Genomic DNA, 18,422 nt, shown 5'->3' on the forward strand with positions numbered 1-18,422 from the left:
GAACGTTCAGGTGAATCTGGCGAAAAAGTGATGAAGCTCCAGCGGAAAGGACGGAAAGAGAAAACTTGCTACGGTTGTGGCAAACCCGGTCATTTCCGTCGTGACTGTCGATTGCTGCAGCAGGAAACGAAGAAAGAAGACGCCAAAAGTGACAAAAAGAAAAGTGCACGTAAAGCCAAACAGGCGGTCGAAACAGAAAGCCCGATTTGCTTTACTATCGGAAGCAATCGGAGCAGTGGTTCGTGGTATGTTGACAGTGGCTGTTCAAGCCACATGACAAATAAGAAAGAGTTTTTCCGGAAACTGAATGACAAGGTGAAAATTGACGTTGTGCTGGCTGATGGAGCTATAACAAGATCGGCTGGAATTGGTGAAGGCGTGGTGAAGTGTGTTGACAATGACGGTCGCGTGAGAGACATCACCTTCACAGACGTGTTGTACATGCCAAACTTGGACAGTAGTTTGTTATCAGTGCGGAAGATAACGCAAAAGGGTTTGAAGGTGGATTTTAGTGCGTCGAAGTGCTCAGTGAGTAATGCGGAAGGAAAAGTGGTTGCAGTAGCAGTGTTGAATGGAAATTTGTACGAGCTCAGAGTGGCACAGGATGCTCGACTCAGCAGGGAGGCTCGGCATTCCGAAAGCTGTCAGCACACCTGGCACAGGCGGTTCGGTCATCGAGATTTGGCGGTGTTGCAACGCATCGAGAAAGAGGAGCTCAGCGATGGTTTCCAGGTGAAGGACTGTGGAATTAGGCAAGTCTGTGAGCACTGCCTGCAAGGTAAATTTTCTCGTATCCCTTTTCCCAAGATGACCAGTAATAGATCAAACCGTATTTTGGACCTGGTGCACACAGATGTGTGCGGTCCGATGAAACGTGTCACACCCGGGGGCTGTCGCTACTTGATGACCCTAATCGACGATTACAGTCGCTATACTGTAGTCTGTCTGCTGAGACAGAAATCCGAAGCGGCCGGGTGCATCAAAAGGTTCGTGGCACACGTGAGGACAAAATTCAGAAGAGCACCTTGTATTATTAGATCAGACGGTGGAGGCGAATATGTAAATCAGGAGCTGAAGGATTACTATGCCTCAGAGGGAATTCAAGCTCAGTACACGGCTGCCTACTCCCCGCAGCAGAATGGGGTGGCGGAGCGGAAGAACCGCAGTCTCCAGGAAATGCCCTCCTTAGCCGTGCGGTAAGACGCGCGGCTACAAAGCAAGACCATGCTGAGGGTGGCTGGGTTCGATTCCCGGTGCCGGTCTAGGCAATTTTCGAATTGGAAATTGTCTCGACTTCCCTGGGCATAAAAGTATCATCGTGTTAGCCTCATGATATACAAATGCGAAAATGGTAACTTGGCTTAGAAACCTCGCAGTTAATAACTGTGGAAGTGCTTAATGAACACCAAGCTGCGAGGCGGCTCTGTCCCAGTGTGGGGATGTAATGCCAATAAGAAGGAAGGAAGGAAATGGCAACGTGCATGTTGCTCGACGCTGGCCTCGGCAAACAATACTGGGGTGAGGCGGTCATGACTGCGGGCTACATTCAAAATCGTCTTCCGTCGCGGTCTGTTGACAAAACGCCGTTCGAGCTGTGGTTCGGAAGGAGACCATCACTGAGGCATTTTCGGGTGTTTGAGAGTGTTGCCTACGTCCACATCCTAGACGTCAAACGTGGAAAGTTGGATGCGAAGGCTCAGAAACTGTTATTCGTCGGCTATTGTGAAAATCACAAGGCTTATAGATTTCTCGATCTCGAGACCAACAGGATTACTATAAGCCGAGATGCTCGATTTGTGGAGCAGCATGTTGGATCCACAAAGGTGGATCGTTCGGGCGATGGACAGAGTGAAGAATGTGTGGCGCTCGACTGGGGAAACAACCAAGCGGAGGTTCAAGAGGATCAAGGTTCAAGTAGTAGACACAGCAGGTTCAGGAGGAGCATCAGGAGTCTGACGAAGAGTTTTTCGGTTGGGATACCGAGGAACAAGTTCCTGTCGACCAAGAAGTTCAAGAACAGAGCCAGAGACCTATTCGGGCTTCGAGAGGTGTGCTCCCGGAGCATCTGCGAGATTATGTGGTAGACGTTGCAATGGCTGTCGAACAAGAACCTATAAGTTATGAAGATGCGGTGGCGGGTTCCGAGCAACGGTTGTGTAAGTCAGCTATGAAGGAGGAATATGATTCGCTTATTCAGAACGGGACTTGGAAACTTGTGAGACTGCCCGCCGGGAGAGAGCCCATAGGCTGTAAGTGGGTATTTAAACGCAAGGAAGACAGCAATGGCAATGTAGCCCGATATAAAGCTCGCCTAGTGGCACAGGGGTTCTCACAACGCCCTGGTGTAGACTATGATACTGTTTTCGTGCCAGTTGCATCTCTGAATACTCTACGCGTTCTGCTTACTGTAGCAGGGTATCATCGAATGAACGTACATCATACTGATGTGATGTCAGCGTACCTCAACGGGCAGCTAAGAGAAGACATATACATGCACCAGCCCAAAGGTTTTGTACAAGTCGGCAAGGATAAACTAGTCTGCAAGTTGGAAAGAAGTCTTTACGGATTAAAGCAGGCCGTGAAAGTGTGGAATGAAAGCATAAACGCCATATTGGAAGAATTGGGGTTTGAACAGTCCCAGGCAGACCCGTGTCTGTATGTAAAAACCTTGCGAAGAGGCGTTCAAGTTTATTTGATGTTGACGAAATGAGTTGTCGAAAAGGATGAAGATTTCATCGCTTGGAGAAATTTCATAATTTTTGAGTATACGAGTTACCAAAGACGACGAAGGATTCTATAATCTAGACCAGGAGGTGTATGTGAAGAAAGTTGCGAACCGATATGGACTAAGCGAAGCGAAGGGATCCAAGCTGCCGTTGGATGTTGGTTACTACCAAAGTCGCAAAGATAGTAAAAGTTTGCCGGACAACAAGCGCTACCATAGCTTAGTTGGGGCGCTGTTGTACGTTTCTGTGAACGCTCGTCCGGACATTTCAGCTGGTGTTGCATTCTTGGGAAGGTGCGTGTGCAATCCGCTAGAAGTTGATTGGGCAGAGCTGAAACGCGTTGTTAAATACCTGTTGAGTACAAGTCACTACAAGCTGAAATTGTCGTTAAACAGAGCGAAACCTTTCATTCTAATCGGATACTGTGATTCAGATTGGGCTAGCAATAGCTCAGACCGAAAATCAAATACAGGGTACATCTACCAAATCGGGTATGCGACGGTATGCTGGGCTAGCCGAAAACAAGCGAAAGTTTCCCTATCGAGCATGGAAGCTGAATACATCGCGCTGTCTGAAGCTAGCAAGGAGGTTGTTTGGTTGCGGCGGCTGTTAGCGAAAATGGATGCAAAACAACCTGATGCGACTATTATCTACGAGGACAATTATTATACCAGTTGCATCAGTTTCGTAGAAGTCGAGCGCCAATCGAGATTGTCCAAGCACATCGACACGAGAATGCCTTACACAATGGATTTGGTTAAAAGGGTGTTATCTCGTTGAAGTACTGTGTGACAGAGTCTATGGTTGCGGACGTTCTAACCAAGCCGGTCGGAAGCGTGAAGCAGAAACGATTTGCAGCTGCAATGGGATTGACAAAGGAGGCGGATCGGGCCGCAGATGGTGTGTAGTTTCAATATCGAGGAGGAGTGTTGGTGGGGGCGATAATTGTATACCCCACCACTGCGATATTAATGTCGTATTGATAAAGAAATAAATACAGAACTTTCGATTCAGTGTAGAATCTTCAACCGCGTTGCAATAAAAGTTGTATTCAAATCGAGCTCGGTGCGTTTCTATTTTTTCTTCCCTCGTTGCGCGATTTCCCGTAGTTCCGTGTCTTTTCGGATATTTCCCGCTGTGCAAACCTGGTGGTCGACGGTTTTCCCACAAGTTATACACGAAATCATTTTAATGGACCCCTCGATTTTTGTCAATTCTTGACTCACCAAAACTGTCATAACTCCAACATTTCTCAACCGATCATAGAGATCAGCATATCGTTGGAAAGAGGAAGAGTGTATTCTGAAGAATTTAACTGGGATCCTTCATATACTCGCCGAAAGCTTCCAAAACAATAGTGGCCTGGTTTCAGCGAGAATTGCTCAATGACGAACTTTTGGTTTTTGGAACACGATCTACTCACTATCTATATGTTGGTCATCATCAAAAATATTCTAAATCAAATGTAGCCCAGTTTCATCCAATAATTTATTCACATAATGAGATCAATTATGATCGGAAAATGCCCTACATTACGACGTAGCAGTCCAAGTTAAGTACCGATAATCATAGTTAGTAGTTAGCCATAATCCTAGCTATCACTATTTTTTTTATTATTTTGCTTAATTTGCACATAAACACTTGCTTCCAAAGGTGGGGACTAGATTGTTTTGGGACTCACGGAATGTTTACAAATATATACTTTTTGTTAAGGTAGTCACTATCTTTAAACACAGATTAAAAATATAGCCTCTAAACGAACAGCAATGATGAAATAATCATTCTAAAAATTATTGTGGGGATATTCTAGTGATATTGTGTGATTCCTTGTTCGATTTCGGTGGATTCAGTGATCGTCGACTCTGTCCAGCATCGCCTTTTCAGTTCCTTGATATGATTCGGGTCGGGGTGGCTTGCGCAGAGGATCCTCCAACGGTATGAGCATGGCCAGCATGTGTGGGAGTGGAACTAGCGGAGCCCCCAACAACCGCCACAGCCGTGACACTCGGCGGTATCTTCAGTTGGCGAATCTCTGGGAAAAGTTCGAGCATAAGAATCTCCAAGATGTCGTAGAACAGCTGCTTGTTGTAGAGCGGGTTTTGCGCGTTGTCGAACAGCTTCATGATGCCGTTGCGGGCGTTTTGAGCACCGATGAGATTACACAGCAGATCTGGAATGTTGTCCAGGAGCAAAGACTTGGCAGCGTTCATAGTCATTTCCTGTTGATCCTCGGAGCGGTCCATGGATTTGATGGTTAGGACACCGCCGGGCCAGTAGGCTTTCAACACGGTTGACGCGTAGGTGTGCAGCATCGGTTCTTCGAACAATGAGTTGATCGATTCCCGGATCTGGCGGTTGATGGTCTGACCGTAGGTGATCTGCACGAAGGAAATCAAGCTTCGACGGAGCCATTTGAAGACACCACCCATGTCGAAGATCTCCCCAAGCAGGGCATATAAGGGCTCCGCTATCGAGTCCTTGGCATCCGGGTCCTGCTGCGACTTGGTTGCTCCATTTTCGCCTGCTGATCCTTCCAAATACATGGAGACCTGCGAGACAAGAATTTATTAACGAATATGATCCGACACCTGTAAAAACAAACACTCACCTGATCATCATCGGGGAAATCTGCAGTATTAAATCGGAAGTGAGGACCCCAGAATTGGTCCAATTTTTCGCTGTTGGCCTTGAACAGTGTCGCCAAGGAAAACTTGGACTGCTTCTTGGAAGGCGACGGATTCGTACTCTGTTTCAGTCTTTCCGAGCTTGGACTCAAAAATTCGTACAAAGCTTCACTTTGGTTCAAATGGTCATCCTCCAAAATGAAGTTGAGATACTTTTGAATCTGCTGCTTGGACTTTTCCAACGAGGATTTGTCGTTCTTCAGCAGGAACAGTTTAAACGCATTGTTCGATGGAAGGTCGATTGTTTTCAGATCGTTGCACATCGGTCGCAGCTTCCGATGGAGATCGTGAAACTGAGCCAAAGATCGCACCACAACCCATCCCGTGGAAATGCTGTCAGCGGCATCCATTGCCGTCGCCACATCTTCTTTGCCGCAATCGTTTACCTCGTCCACCTGGACGACGATCATGAACTGCGGTTGAGGTTCTTTATCATCCGAAAAGTCCACGCTTTCCACTATTGCGCGCCATTTTCCGAGGTATTCACCCCACACTTCAGTCCGTAGGAGATGAGCTTCCAGTTGACGCTTTTCCCCCTTCAACCAATCAATTTCCTTCTCCAAAATCGACAGAAGTTTCGAATCAGGCTTCAGCGACTGTTTTAATGCGTCCAATGCCTGATTTTTATTGGCCAGCTTTTCGTCCAACTGATCCAGCTTGGTCCTAGCGTAGGTCGAATGGTTACTCAAATCCATAATCACCGGGTCCACGTCTCCGCTAGCCGAGGAAGCATTGGAAGCCGTTTCATCCTGGCTCTCCGTGCTGGAAGACAGGTATGTGCTCATGGTAATTTCCTTGAAGTCCTCCTGGGTCAGCGAATTCTTCAGCTTTGTATATTCCTCACTTAGAAGGAACGGCTGATAGTATTTCTCCTCCAAGGTTATCAAACACTCGCGTTGCACTTCGAAGAATACGTCAGTACCGCTATCACCCACCAAGAAGGATTCCATTTTCTTCCGAGTGGCCTTGTCAACTGGTATCTCAGAATTGGGGCACCGAACGTATGTGTAGAATATTTCAGCACCCAGTTGATGCCACGAGCTTTTTGGGGCGTGCTTCAATTCCTCGACGGTCGTGTAGAATCCCACCAATGACGACACCTTCAACGGTTCAAGAAAGACCATGAAGTGCCTCCTCCCTGCCACGGTTGACAGAATATCCAGCACCGAGAGATTGATTTCGTTACTAACGTTTCCGTCCCATCCGAGTTTGGACAAGCATTTTTCGCACTGACTCTTTGCAAACGAGAGCTGCTGTATGTATTTCTTCAACTTCAACGACGCTGTTATTTCCGCTCGTGTTGGACCACTTTCCGAATCACCGGAGTTGCTACTGAAAAGAAACAAAGTAATTCATGTCATCGGCATCGCCTTTATTTCCAGACTCTTACCCTGAGGTGCTCTTTCCAACGAACATCTCGCTGTCCAACCCCCTTGTCCTTTGTAAGTTCTGCATGGTCGTCGCTTGCATAATATCGCTCACTATGCTTCCCCGAATCGAGTGCAGCTCGTCCGCCGTCTGACTACTGGTGATCACTTTCAAAAAATCCTCAAAATTGGCAGCGTACTCATAGCTCCTCTTATGGATCGCCACCGCCACCAGCTTCGTCTCAATGCATTCCACAATTTGCTGATTGATGAAATCCGGTGAGGTCACCAACCTAATAACCGGATAAAGCACCTTATACGAAACCACCTCGCTTAGCAAATCCTTGATCGGTGAAAGGGAATATCCCCTGGGAAGCAAAAATATAATCATAATCTCGCAGATCTTCTTCAAAAACTCCAGCTCCTTCTCCTGGGTAGTCAAATAGGACGAGGTCCCAAACTCCGGATCCGTTCCGAGCTCGGCCGCCTTTGCGTGGGCGATCCGAATCTTCTCCAGGTGCACCGTCGCTTTGAGAACGAAATCCACGGCAATCATTTTCGGTGCATCGATCCGGGACGCCCGCTCGTGTAGTTTGTCGATCCCCAGCCAGATGTCCTCCTTGAGCAGGTCGATGATGCGCCGCGGGTTGGCAACGATCTCCTCCAGGGCGGGGCTAACAATATCGCGCATGGCGTTTCCGATGATCTGCTGCAGCAAGCCATCTACGGTGCGTCCGAAGATGATCGGCAGATTGGCGCTGGACTTGGGCGGTGACGGTGGGTCGAAGAGGTGCGACTTGGTGGCGTTGTACAGGACGTTGGTGGGTAGGTCTTCACGGGTGTACGGGCGGGATTCTTTGGTCGTTAGTTTGTAATGGACGTAGATGGTACCGAAGATGGCTGGAAAATAAACAGAGATGAATGTTGACTCATGTTTTTATTAAATTAAGATAATTTTGTTGCAGAAGATAGTCCAGGGATATGAATCCCCAAATACGTGTTGAAAAGAGGAATACGATAGAAAAATAACGAACAGTGGGTAATGTCTTGTCGGTTATGTCACGAGAAGTGGACATAGGACTTGACTTGACCATGCCTTTAAAGATACATAATATGCCCAAATCTCTCATATAATCTAATTTAGAAATTTAAGTAGGAACTTAACTCACTTGAGCTATGCTTTAACCATTACATCAGAGCAACTGTAGCTGAAGCTCCGCCCCTTTGATGAATTAGACCATTGTAACCAGCTTGTTGGCTCCACCTTCATTTTGATCGACCGCGAATGCTCGCGCATTTTTTCAAGTGTTTTTTCTCGTTCGTTCACTGTTTACGTTTTCGATTCGTCGCGTTGGCGTTATTTTATCCCGGACCCGTCATGGGAGACTCGGTGGCCGATTCGGTCGCGGGAAAAGTGCCTAAGCGCACTGCTCTTGGACGCGCGGGTAACCCCTAAAAGCTGCTTTTGCAGAGCACCGTGTTCTCGCCGTTGCCACTTGATGATGCCGGCAACTCGCCGAAAAATAGAAAGAAGAAGCCATCGCAGCTGCCGCAGGTACAAACTGAGTGGGTGGAGAAGCGCCCGCCTGTTTTCGTTCAGGGCGATCCACCGGATTTGCGGCCGAAAATCCGCCAGCTCATTACAGAGGGCCTCAAGTGCACGTTCCGGCTTTGCAGTGAGGTAGTCAAGGTGATGACTGCCAATCCAGATCACCACAAATCTATCGTGGAGTTCCTACAGGTCCTCAAGTATGAGTTGTATACTCATGACCTCCCCGGCACGAAGCCTCAAGGCTTTGCTGCTAGGGCTCCACGATATGAAGGAGGAAGAGCCTAATAAGCTAGAAAGCAGTGTTCTCAAGCCTATCGCCGTGCACAAAATCGCTCGCCACGACAAGGCCAGAAAGTACCGAGATCAGCTTTATCTGGTCCATCTGGAGCATGGCTCCATCTCCTTCAAGGACCTGAAGCTGATCGGAGTAATCAACTACACCGTCATCGGCTGGGAGCGATTCCGGCCCGTGCATCGTGACGTGACGCAGTGCACGAAATGTTTTAACTTAACTTAACTTTAACTTTAGTTGCCAAATGACCGTGCGCTGCAACAAGTGTGGCGAACTGCACCCGACGGATGAGTGCGACAAGATAGAGGTGGCCGATCCAAAGTGCGCCAACTGTGGTGAAAAACACCACTACGAAAGGCTGTCCGAAACGCGCGAAGTTCCTGAAAATCCGAAGGAAAGCATCAACCAAAGCCCATCCGGAGAGGAACCGTGTTCCAGTAATCGACGAGGTGAACCTTCCTGCTATTATGGCTCTCCGACGAGCGGTACTAGTGCTTCCACTGTTAGCAGCATCGATTCAAGCCCCACCACCAGCTCCATCCTCCAACGAATGGCCTCCGCTTCCTCCTCATGGATTCCATTGGCAGCTGGAGAATCAAACTGTCCCACCGAAAGAATATGCTCCGCTCTACACCCCGGTGCAGCTGATGCCAATTTTCTCCCAGCTCGCCACTCGGCTGCGTGGTTGCAAAACCCGATTCGACCAGGTCTTCACTCTTGGCATGTTCATCAATGAAAATACCTGCTAAGGTGGGCCTGGTCAACTGGAACGCTTGCTCGCTCAAAATCACCACTTCTATCGGCACAATCGCACCAAAGCCGGCAATGGATCATCGGTTGCCCTTCGGAGGGACATCGTCAAACGAAGGCAAGGCCAGTATATTATTTCCGGCGACCTGAATGCCAAACATCAAGCCTGGGGCGACAGTCGCGGCAATTGAAACGGCACCATCTGGAGCAACGACATTGAGGAAGGCCACTACACGATCTTGAGCCCAGATTCCCCCACTCGGCTGAGTCTGTTCGGTGTCCTATACATAATCAACATGAACGACCACGTCTCGCAGCCGGTCGTCTACCAGGAGCTCAGTTCGGATCACTATCCGGTGGTGGTGGAAGTGGGCTCCTCGGTCAATCGGCATCAGCAGTTCCGGCGAAACTACCATCGAGGCAGCGGTTCCAGCAGTGCGTCGACAACACCATCGATTACGAGGTGCGTCCGGAGACGCCGGAAAGTATCGACCGCCAGCTGTGCACCATTGAAGAGGCAATCTCGGTGGCCAGAGAGCAGCATGTCCCGACGGCTCGGCAGGTAAGCAACTCCCTAAACATCGATACACTCACCAAAGATTTGATCCGATTGCGAAATGTCACTCGCAGGTAGTTCCAGCGTACTGGCTCGCTGCAATCGAATCACAAAAGTTATCAAGGCCAGAATGGTGGACCTCAAAAATAACGATTTCTCGAATAAGATCCGCACTCTCCCAGATCTCTCCCATCTTCCATCTCTACCAGAATTCCTCCGGGAATTCTTCCGCAGGTTCCTCAGGCAATTCTTCCGGAGGTTCCTCCGGCAATTCTTCCGGAGGTTCCTCCGGCAATTCTTCCGGAGGTTCCTCCGGCAATTCCTCCTGAAGTTCCTCCGGGAATTCCTCCGGAAGTTTCTTCGGGAATTCCTCCGGGAATTCCTCCGGAAGTTTCTGCGGGAATTCCTCCGGAAGTTCCTCCAGGAATTCCTCCGGAAGTTCCTCCGGGAATTCCTCCGGAAGTGCCTCCGGGAATTCCTCCGGAAGTTCCTCCGGGAATTCCTCCGGAAGTTCCTCCTGAATTCCTCCGAAGTTCCTCCGGAATTCCTCCGGAAGTTCCTCCCGAAATTCCTCCGGAAGCTCCTCCGGGGATTCCTCCGGAAGCTCCTCCGAGACTTCCTCCGGAAGTTCCTCCGGGAATTCCTCCGGAAGTTCCTCAAGGAATTCCTCCGGAAGTTCCTCCGGGAATTCCTCCGGAAGTTCCTCCGGGAATTCCTCCGGAAGTTCCCCCGGGCATTCCTCCGGAAGTTCCTCCGGGAATTCCTCCGGAAGTTCCGCTGGAATTCCTCCGGAAGTTCCGCTGAATTCCTCCGGAAGTTCCGGGAATTCCTCCGGAAGTTCCTCCGGAATTCCTCCGGAAGTTCCTCCGGGAATTCCTCCGGAAGTTCCTCCGGAATTCCTCCGAAGTTCCTCCGAATTCCTCCGGAAGTTCCTCCGGAATTCCTCCGAAGTTCCTCCGGGAATTCCTCCGGAAGTTCCTCCGAATTCCTCCGGAAGTTCCTCCGAATTCCTCCGGAAGTTCCTCCAGGAATTCCTCCGGAAGTTCCTCCAGGAATTCCTCCGAAGTTCCTCCGGGAATTCCTCCGGAAGTTCCTCCGGGAATTCCTCCGGAAGTTCCTCCGGAATTCCTCCGAAGTTCCTCCGGAATTCCTCCGGAAGTTCCTCCGGGAATTCCTCCGAAGTTCCTCCGAATTCCTCCGGAAGTTCCTCCGGGAATTCCTCCGGAAGTTCCTCCGGAATTCCTCCGAAGTTCCTCCGGGAATTCCTCCGGAAGTTCCTCCGGGAATTCCTCCGGAAGTTCCTCCGAATTCCTCCGGAAGTTCCTCCGGGAATTCCTCCGGAAGTTCCTCCGGAATTCCTCCGAAGTTCCTCCGGAATTCCTCCGGAAGTTCCTCCGGGAATTCCTCCGAAGTTCCTCCGGGAATTCCTCCGGAAGTTCCTCCGGAATTCCTCCGAAGTTCCTCCGGAATTCCTCCGAAGTTCCTCCGGGAATTCCTCCGGAAGTTCCTCCGGGAATTCCTCCGAAGTTCCTCCGGAATTCCTCCGGAAGTTCCTCCGGGAATTCCTCCGGAAGTTCCTCCGGGAATTCCTCCGGAAGTTCCTCCGGGAATTCCTCCGAAGTTCCTCCGGGAATTCCTCCGGAAGTTCCTCCGAATTCCTCCGGAAGTTCCTCCGGGAATTCCTCCGGAAGTTCCTCCGGAATTCCTCCGAAGTTCCTCCGGGAGTTCCTCCGAAGCTCCTCCGGGAGTTCCTCCGGAAGCTCCTCCGGGAGTTCCTCCGAAGCTCCTCCGGGAGTTCCTCCGAAGCTCCTCCGGGAGTTCCTCCGAAGCTCCTCCGGGAGTTCCTCCTGAAGCTCCCCAGGGAATTCCTTCGGCAGTTCCTCCGGGAGTCCCTCCGAAACTCCTCCGGGAGTTCCTCCGAAACTCCTCCGGGAGTTCCTCCTGAAACTCCTCCTGGAGTTCCTCCGAAACTCCTCCGGGAGTTCCTCCGAAGCTCCTCCGGGAGTTCCTCCGAAGCTCCTCCGGGAGTTCCTCCGAAGCTCCTCCGGGAGTTCCTCCTGAAGCTCCTCCGGGAGTTCCTCCGAAGCTCCTCCGGGAGTTCCTCCTGAAGCTCCTCCGGGAGTTCCTCCGAAGCTCCTCCGGGAGTTCCTCCGAAGCTCCTCCGGGAGTTCCTCCGAAGCTCCTCCGGGAGTTCCTCCGAAGCTCCTCCGGGAGTTCCTCCTGAAGCTCCTCCGGGAGTTCCTCCGAAGCTCCTCCGGAGTTCCTCCGAAGCTCTCCGGGAGTTCCTCCGGAAGCTCTCCGGGAGTTCCTCCGGAAGCTCCTCCGGGAGTTCCTCCGGGAGTTCCTCCGGAAGCTCCTCCGGGAGTTCCTCCGGGAGCTCCTCCGGGAGTTCCTCCGGGAGCTCCTCCGGGAGCTCCTCCGGGAGTTCCTCCGGGAGCTCCTCCGGGAGTTCCTCCGGGAGCTCCTCCGGGAGTTCCTCCGGGAGCTCCTCCGGGAGTTCCTCCGGGAGCTCCTCCGGGAGTTCCTCCGGGAGCTCCTCCGGGAGTTCCTCCGGGAGTTCCTCCGGGAATTCCTCCGGAAGCTCCTCCGGGAGTTCCTCCGGAAGCTCTTCCGGGAATTCCTCCGGAAGCTCCTCCGGGAGTTCCTCCGGAAGCTCCTCCGGGAGTTCCTCCGGAAGCTCCTCCGGGAATTCCTCCGAAAGTTCCTCCGGGAATTCCTCTGGAAGTTCCTCCGGGAATTCCTCTGGAAGTTCCTCCGGGAATTCCTCCGGAAGTTCCTCCGGGAATTCCTCCGGAAGTTCCTCCGGGAGTTCCTCCGGGAATTCCTCCGGAAGTTCCTCCGGGAATTCCTTCCGGAAGTTCCTCCGGGAATTCCTTCCGGAAGTTCCTCCGGGAATTCCTTCCGGAAGTTCCTCCGGGAATTCCTCCGGAAGTTCCTCCGGGAATTCCTCCGGAAGTTCCTCCGGGAATTCCTTCCGGAAGTTCCTCCGGAAGGTCCTCCGGGAGTTCCTCCGGAAGTTCCTCCGGGAGGTCCTCCGGGAGTTCCTCCGAAGTTCCTCCGGAAGTTCCTCCGGAGTTCCTCCGGAAGTTCCTCCGGAGTTCCTCCGGAAGTTCCTCCGGGAGTTCCTCCGGAAGTTCCTCCGGGAGTTCCTCCGGAAGTTCCTCCGGGAGTTCCTCCGGAAGTTCCTCCGGGAGTTCCTCCGGAAGTTCCTCCGGGAGTTTCTCCGGAAGTTCCTCCGGGAGTTCCTCCGGAAGTTCCTCCGGGAGTTCCTCCGGAAGTTCCTCCGGGAGTTCCTCCGGAAGTTCCTCCGGGAGTTCCTCCGGAAGTTAATCCTAAAGTTCCTCCGGAAGTTCCTCCTGGAGTTCCTCCGGAAGTTCCTCCGGGAGTTCCTCCGGAAGTTCCTCCGGGAGTTCCTCCGGAAGTTCCTCCGGGAGTTCCTCCGGAAGTTCCTCCGGGAGTTCCTCCGGAAGTTCCTCCGGGAGTTCCTCCGGAAGTTCCTCCGGGAGTTCCTCCGGAAGTTCCTCCTGGAGTTCCTCCGGAAGTTCCTCCGGGAGTTCCTCCGGAAGTTCCTCCGGGAGTTCCTCCGGAAGTTCCTCCCGGAGTTCCTCCGGAAGTTCCTCCGGGAGTTCCTCCGGAAGTTCCTCCGGGAGTTCCTCCGGAAGTTCCTCCGGGAGTTCCTCCGGAAGTTCCTCCGGGAGTTCCTCCGGAAGTTCCTCCGGGAGTTCCTCCGGAAGTTCCTCCGGGAGTTCCTCCGGAAGTTCCTCCGGGAGTTCCTCCGGAAGTTCCTCCGGGAGTTCCTCCGAAAGTTCCTCCGGAAATTCCTCCGGAGTTCCTCCGGAAGTTTCTCCGGGAGTTCCTCCGGAAGTTCCTCCGGGAGTTCCTCCGGAAGTTCCTCCGGGAGTTCCTCCGGAAGCTCCTCCTGGAGTTCCTCCGGAAGTTCCTCCGGGAGTTCCTCCGGAAGTTCCTCCGGGAGTTCCTCCGGAAGTTCCTCCGGGAGTTCCTCCGGAAGTTCCTCCGGGAGTTCCTCTGGGAGTTCCTCCGGAAGTTCCTCCGGAAGTTCCTCCGGAAGTTCCTCCGGAAGTTCCTGCGGGAGTTCCTCCGGAAGTTCCTCCGGGAGTTCCTCCGGAAGTTCCTGCGGGAGTTCCTCCGGAAGTTCCTGCGGGAGTTCCTCCGGAAGTTCCTCCGGAGTTCCTCCGGAAGTTCCTCCGAGTTCCTCCGGAAGTTCCTCCGGGAGTTCCTCCGGAAGTTCCTCCGGAGTTCCTCCGGAAGTTCCTCCGGGAATTCCTCCGGAAGTTCCTCCGGAATTCCTCCGGAAGTTCCTCCGGAATTCCTCCGAAGTTCCTCCGGGAATTCCTCCGGAAGTTCCTCCGGGAATTCCTCCGGAAGTTCCTCCGGGAATTCCTCCGGAAGTTCCGCCGGGAATTCCTCCGAAGTTCCTCCGGAATTCCTCCGGAAGTTCCTCCGGGAATTCCTCCGGAAGTTCCTCCGGAATTCCTCCGGAAGTTCCTCCGGGAATTCCTCCGAAGTTCCTCCGAATTCCTCCGGAAGTTCCTCCGGGAATTCCTCCGAAGTTCCTCCGAAGTTCCTCCGGGAATTCCTCCGGAAGTTCCTCCGGGAATTCCTCCGGAAGTTCCTCCGGAATTCCTCCGGAAGTTCCTCCGGGAATTCCTCCGGAAGTTCCTCCGAATTCCTCCGAAGTTCCTCCGGAATTCCTCCGGAAGTTCCTCCGGGAATTCCTCCGGAAGTTCCTCCGAATTCCTCCGGAAGTTCCTCCGGGAATTCCTCCGGAAGTTCCTCCGGAATTCCTCCGAATTCCTCCGAAGTTCCTCCGAATTCCTCCGGAAGTTCCTCCGAATTCCTCCGGAAGTTCCTCCGGGAATTCCTCCGGAAGTTCCTCCGGAATTCCTCCGGAAGTTCCTTCCGAATTCCTCCGAAGTTCCTCCGGGAATTCCTCCGGAAGTTCCTCCGAATTCCTCCGGAAGTTCCTCCGGAATTCCTCCGGAAGTTCCTCCGGGAATTCCTCCGGAAGTTCCTCCGGGAATTCCTCCGGAAGTTCCTCCGAATTCCTCCGGAAGTTCCTCCGGGATTTCCTCCGTAATTTCCCCCGGTACTTCCTCCGGAAGTTCCTCCGGGAATTCCTCCGGAAGTTCCTCCGGGAGTTCCTCCGGAAGTTCCTCCGGGAATTCCTCCGGAAGTTCTTCCGGGAATTCCTCCGGAAGTTCCTCCGGGAATTCCTCCGGGAATTCCTCCGGAAGTTCCTCCGGGAATTCCGGTCGATACAGACCGGTCGATATTTGGAACGAATCCCTGAGGAGATTGTTTGGCACTAGGCAAAACGAAATTGGCGATCCAAATAATTAATTCAGCCTAGGCTTTCAGCCTATACTTCTGTTAGATTCGATTAAGTTCGAAAAAAAAATCTTCACACTGCATCAACTGCGCAAAAAAGATTCAGCTCCATCAACGTCCATTAGAAGATGATTGATTGGGCGCATTAATTCTGACATAAAATCGTTTATATTAGATGTACATGTTCGTGAAAGCACAGATAACAGACATGGATGCTCGAACAAAATTTCGTTAAAAACCTGTGTAAAGATTTAAATCGCACCTCAGCGCCGCCAACGCAGGCTGCCCGACATAAAAACTCAATCTCACTAAGTGATGGCGTTGGCATACACTACATAAACAATGTAGTGCTGCCACCTAGGAGCGAGCCTAGGAGCGTTTCGGAATGAACACTAGCGCCAAAAAGTAAAATATGGCAAATTTTAACCATATTTATCAGCACACTAGCACCGCGCAACAGGGGCATAACGGCATACTTCAAAACGACCAGTACAAACTTTTACACAAGCACGCGAATGAAGATGAACGTCTGTTCTCTGTGATGAAAGTTCCATTTGGATACAGCAGGCATTAAGATTTTTCAATGGAAGTGGATTTGTGAGCGAGTGTAGGGCAATATTTGTGACGATATATATATTGCGCCCTTCCATCTTCCATCTGCCAAGCCGGGTGAATCGTTGCGCTGATTGCGGGGGATATCTTTCCCGGAGTGACGGAGGAATCCTCCCCAGATCGCGGAGGGAATCCTTTTGGAACTGCCGGGAATTCTCTATTGATTTGTTCTTATCTGATTCAGAAATATTGATTTGGCAATCATTTAATATCACATTTGTGTGTCGCGGCTGAAACCTCATTTCATTCCCTATGCGGCCGACAGTACTACGAGATTCGAGGCTTTCGTTCGCCATATTCTAGTTGCAGTAACTCGCTTGTTAGCCGTCTGGTGTCGTTTCAATCGTACGGTACTAAACGTTCGATAATCTCGTTAAGCCGAAAACTTTCGCTTCATATGTTGTTATATCGTTACATATCACAAGTTGGCAGCGGAATTTTGTTTTGTTGAATTTCAAACTTACATTTAGAAAGCATGTCGCCCATAGAGTGTTTGCAACTCGGTTTTAAATTTCATTTGTAAAACCGAAAACCAAGGCAGTTAACAGTTTATTGAATAGCGCAGCTTCTGTGCAACCTAAAACTATTTTAATATCGTTCTGTTCCATATCGGCTTCCATACAATCATCATATCGAATCAATTCAGCGTAGGTTCATTCGTTTCGCTCTTCGTTTCCTTAACTGAATGAAAACATGAAGTTAGTCCAACTAGAATCGATATACATAAACTGAGTTCCTTCAAGACAAAAACAATAGTTGCAAAAACACATTTTTGGCAATTTACTGGAGGAATATGAATGCTGATCGTTATGGTTTGTCTGAAAATATCGAGCTTATTAGTCGTTACCTACTTTACGGTGATAATCGACTGTTATGTTTCTCGTGTAGTTAACCATAGTGAAATGTAAACGATTTTATGTCAGAATTAATGCGCCCAATCAATCATCTTCTAATGGGCGTTGATGGAGCTGAATCTTTTTTGCGTAGTTGATGTAGTGTGACGATTTTTTTTCGAACTTAATCGAATCTAACAGAAGTATAGGCTGAATTAATTATTTGGATCACCAGTTTCGTTTTGCCTAGTGGTGCCAAACAATTTCCTCAGGGAGTCGTTCCAAATATCGACCGGTCTGTACCAGTATAGAATGTTGTAATGCTTCATATTTCTCAGTATGGTAACGAACTGCATTCTGAGTCTAAAATATTCATCTATTTGTATAGAATCCAGTTATCCTTTTTCGTTGAATCATTTTCGTGGTTTGAGTCACTGAAGAATATGTACATTAGATTGTAATTAATCATGAAATCCCACCGAGATCAAATAATGTCAACACACATCCATATCACGTGTCTGGGTCCCGCAAATTATTCACCAGACCGATGTGTTTTGCATTCATAAAGCGAGTCACATCCAAAACAAGAAAATCTCATTTCAAAAAGAACCGCACACACAAAACCGACACACAACCACTCGCACAAACACTCGGCGCTGGCTGGCTTGGCGACAAAATCTCCCGCTGGCTATAATTATTACAAATATTGATTCCAATTAGAATCACCTCACACACGCACGGCCCCGCTTGTACCAGGAATCCTGTTTTTCCATACTTACCCAGCGCAATTAGAATCACCGAGTAGAGCACAAACAGAAAAATGTACACAAAGGGGGGCCAGTAGAGTGCGGTGGCCCCAATTAGGGTGCCCACCACCCCCAACCAGTAGATAATCCGCATCGTCGTCGCCCGGAAAGTCTACCCTGGGAATGTTGGTTCCGGTCCGACGGCGAGCTCTGGGGCGGCTGTTGTTGGCTTATGGGAGCACAAACTGCTGGACACTGCTGTTGGGCTTTCTTCTCAAGGACGACATCCGTCCAGGCTCATGATGGCGACCATTCAACCAATCGATTGCGGTCTATTTTCCAAGCGTAATAAATCAGGAGTGCATTTTCTACATCGTTTGTGCGTTGGAAATCTTGTCAAATGGAATGCACAGATAAGCACTTATTAAATCACAGTTTTTCACTTTCAATATTGAATCCGTTTTCGGGGAACTTTGCTTCTGTTGTGCTCAGCGTCGAGCAAAAAACGCCCCTTTTATCGGCTAGCTGAGGGTGACAGGCGATATGTCACTCGCCAGGGTTGTTTTTGTGCTTTCGGTTTCATCCCTTCATCTCCGCACGACCACATCCATGTGCTGCGTCAGCGTGTTGGTGCGTTGTTTGTAAACAGAAAGCTGTGGAATGGTGAACCGAGCGGCAAAACAAACAGGTTGACCGGCTTTTGCCCATGGATGCAATGCAGCAGGGCTGTGTTCAACGCTTTCAGTTTGAATGCCATCTAATTTGAGCTGTGAGGATTTTTTTTTGCAGCCCTGTTGAGTGCTGGAAATTTTAAGATTCACGTTTTATTGTTTGAGTGAAAATTAATTACCCAAAGAATAATAACTCTAACGAAATGCGTAGAGGGTTATGGCAAGGTGATGGTTTTTCGTGCCTGCTATTCAACATCGCTTTGGAGGAAAAAAAAAAACGAAGG

At 50.4% G+C, this 18,422-nt stretch overlaps 2 protein-coding genes across 3 annotated transcripts; one reads left to right on the forward strand and one right to left on the reverse strand.

Moving 5' to 3' along the window:
• Positions 1 to 2,092: 2,092 nt before the first annotated feature.
• LOC134207143 (uncharacterized) lies at positions 2,093 to 3,506 on the forward strand. Its single transcript, XM_062682862.1, has 2 exons — positions 2,093 to 2,156; positions 2,782 to 3,506. The coding sequence occupies exons 1-2, from the start codon at positions 2,093 to 2,095 to the stop codon at positions 3,504 to 3,506; spliced, it is 789 nt and encodes a 262-aa protein (XP_062538846.1).
• Positions 3,507 to 4,192: 686 nt separating this feature from the next.
• Positions 4,193 to 18,007, reverse strand: LOC134206074 (sorting nexin-25). Of its 2 annotated transcripts, none has more exons than XM_062681756.1 (4): positions 17,501 to 18,007; positions 6,801 to 7,677; positions 5,335 to 6,739; positions 4,193 to 5,275 (listed from the first exon to the last, which is right to left on the reverse strand). In XM_062681756.1, the coding sequence occupies exons 1-4, from the start codon at positions 17,619 to 17,621 to the stop codon at positions 4,607 to 4,609; spliced, it is 3,072 nt and encodes a 1,023-aa protein (XP_062537740.1). In that variant the 5' UTR covers positions 17,622 to 18,007; the 3' UTR covers positions 4,193 to 4,606. The 2 variants fall into 2 exon arrangements, with proteins under 2 accessions (XP_062537740.1, XP_062537739.1); XM_062681755.1 differs by having other exon boundaries at positions 5,335 to 6,742.
• Positions 18,008 to 18,422: the final 415 nt, after the last annotated feature.

This window comes from Armigeres subalbatus, chromosome 1 (genome assembly GCF_024139115.2).
Source record: "Armigeres subalbatus isolate Guangzhou_Male chromosome 1, GZ_Asu_2, whole genome shotgun sequence".
NCBI lineage: Eukaryota > Metazoa > Arthropoda > Insecta > Diptera > Culicidae > Armigeres > Armigeres subalbatus.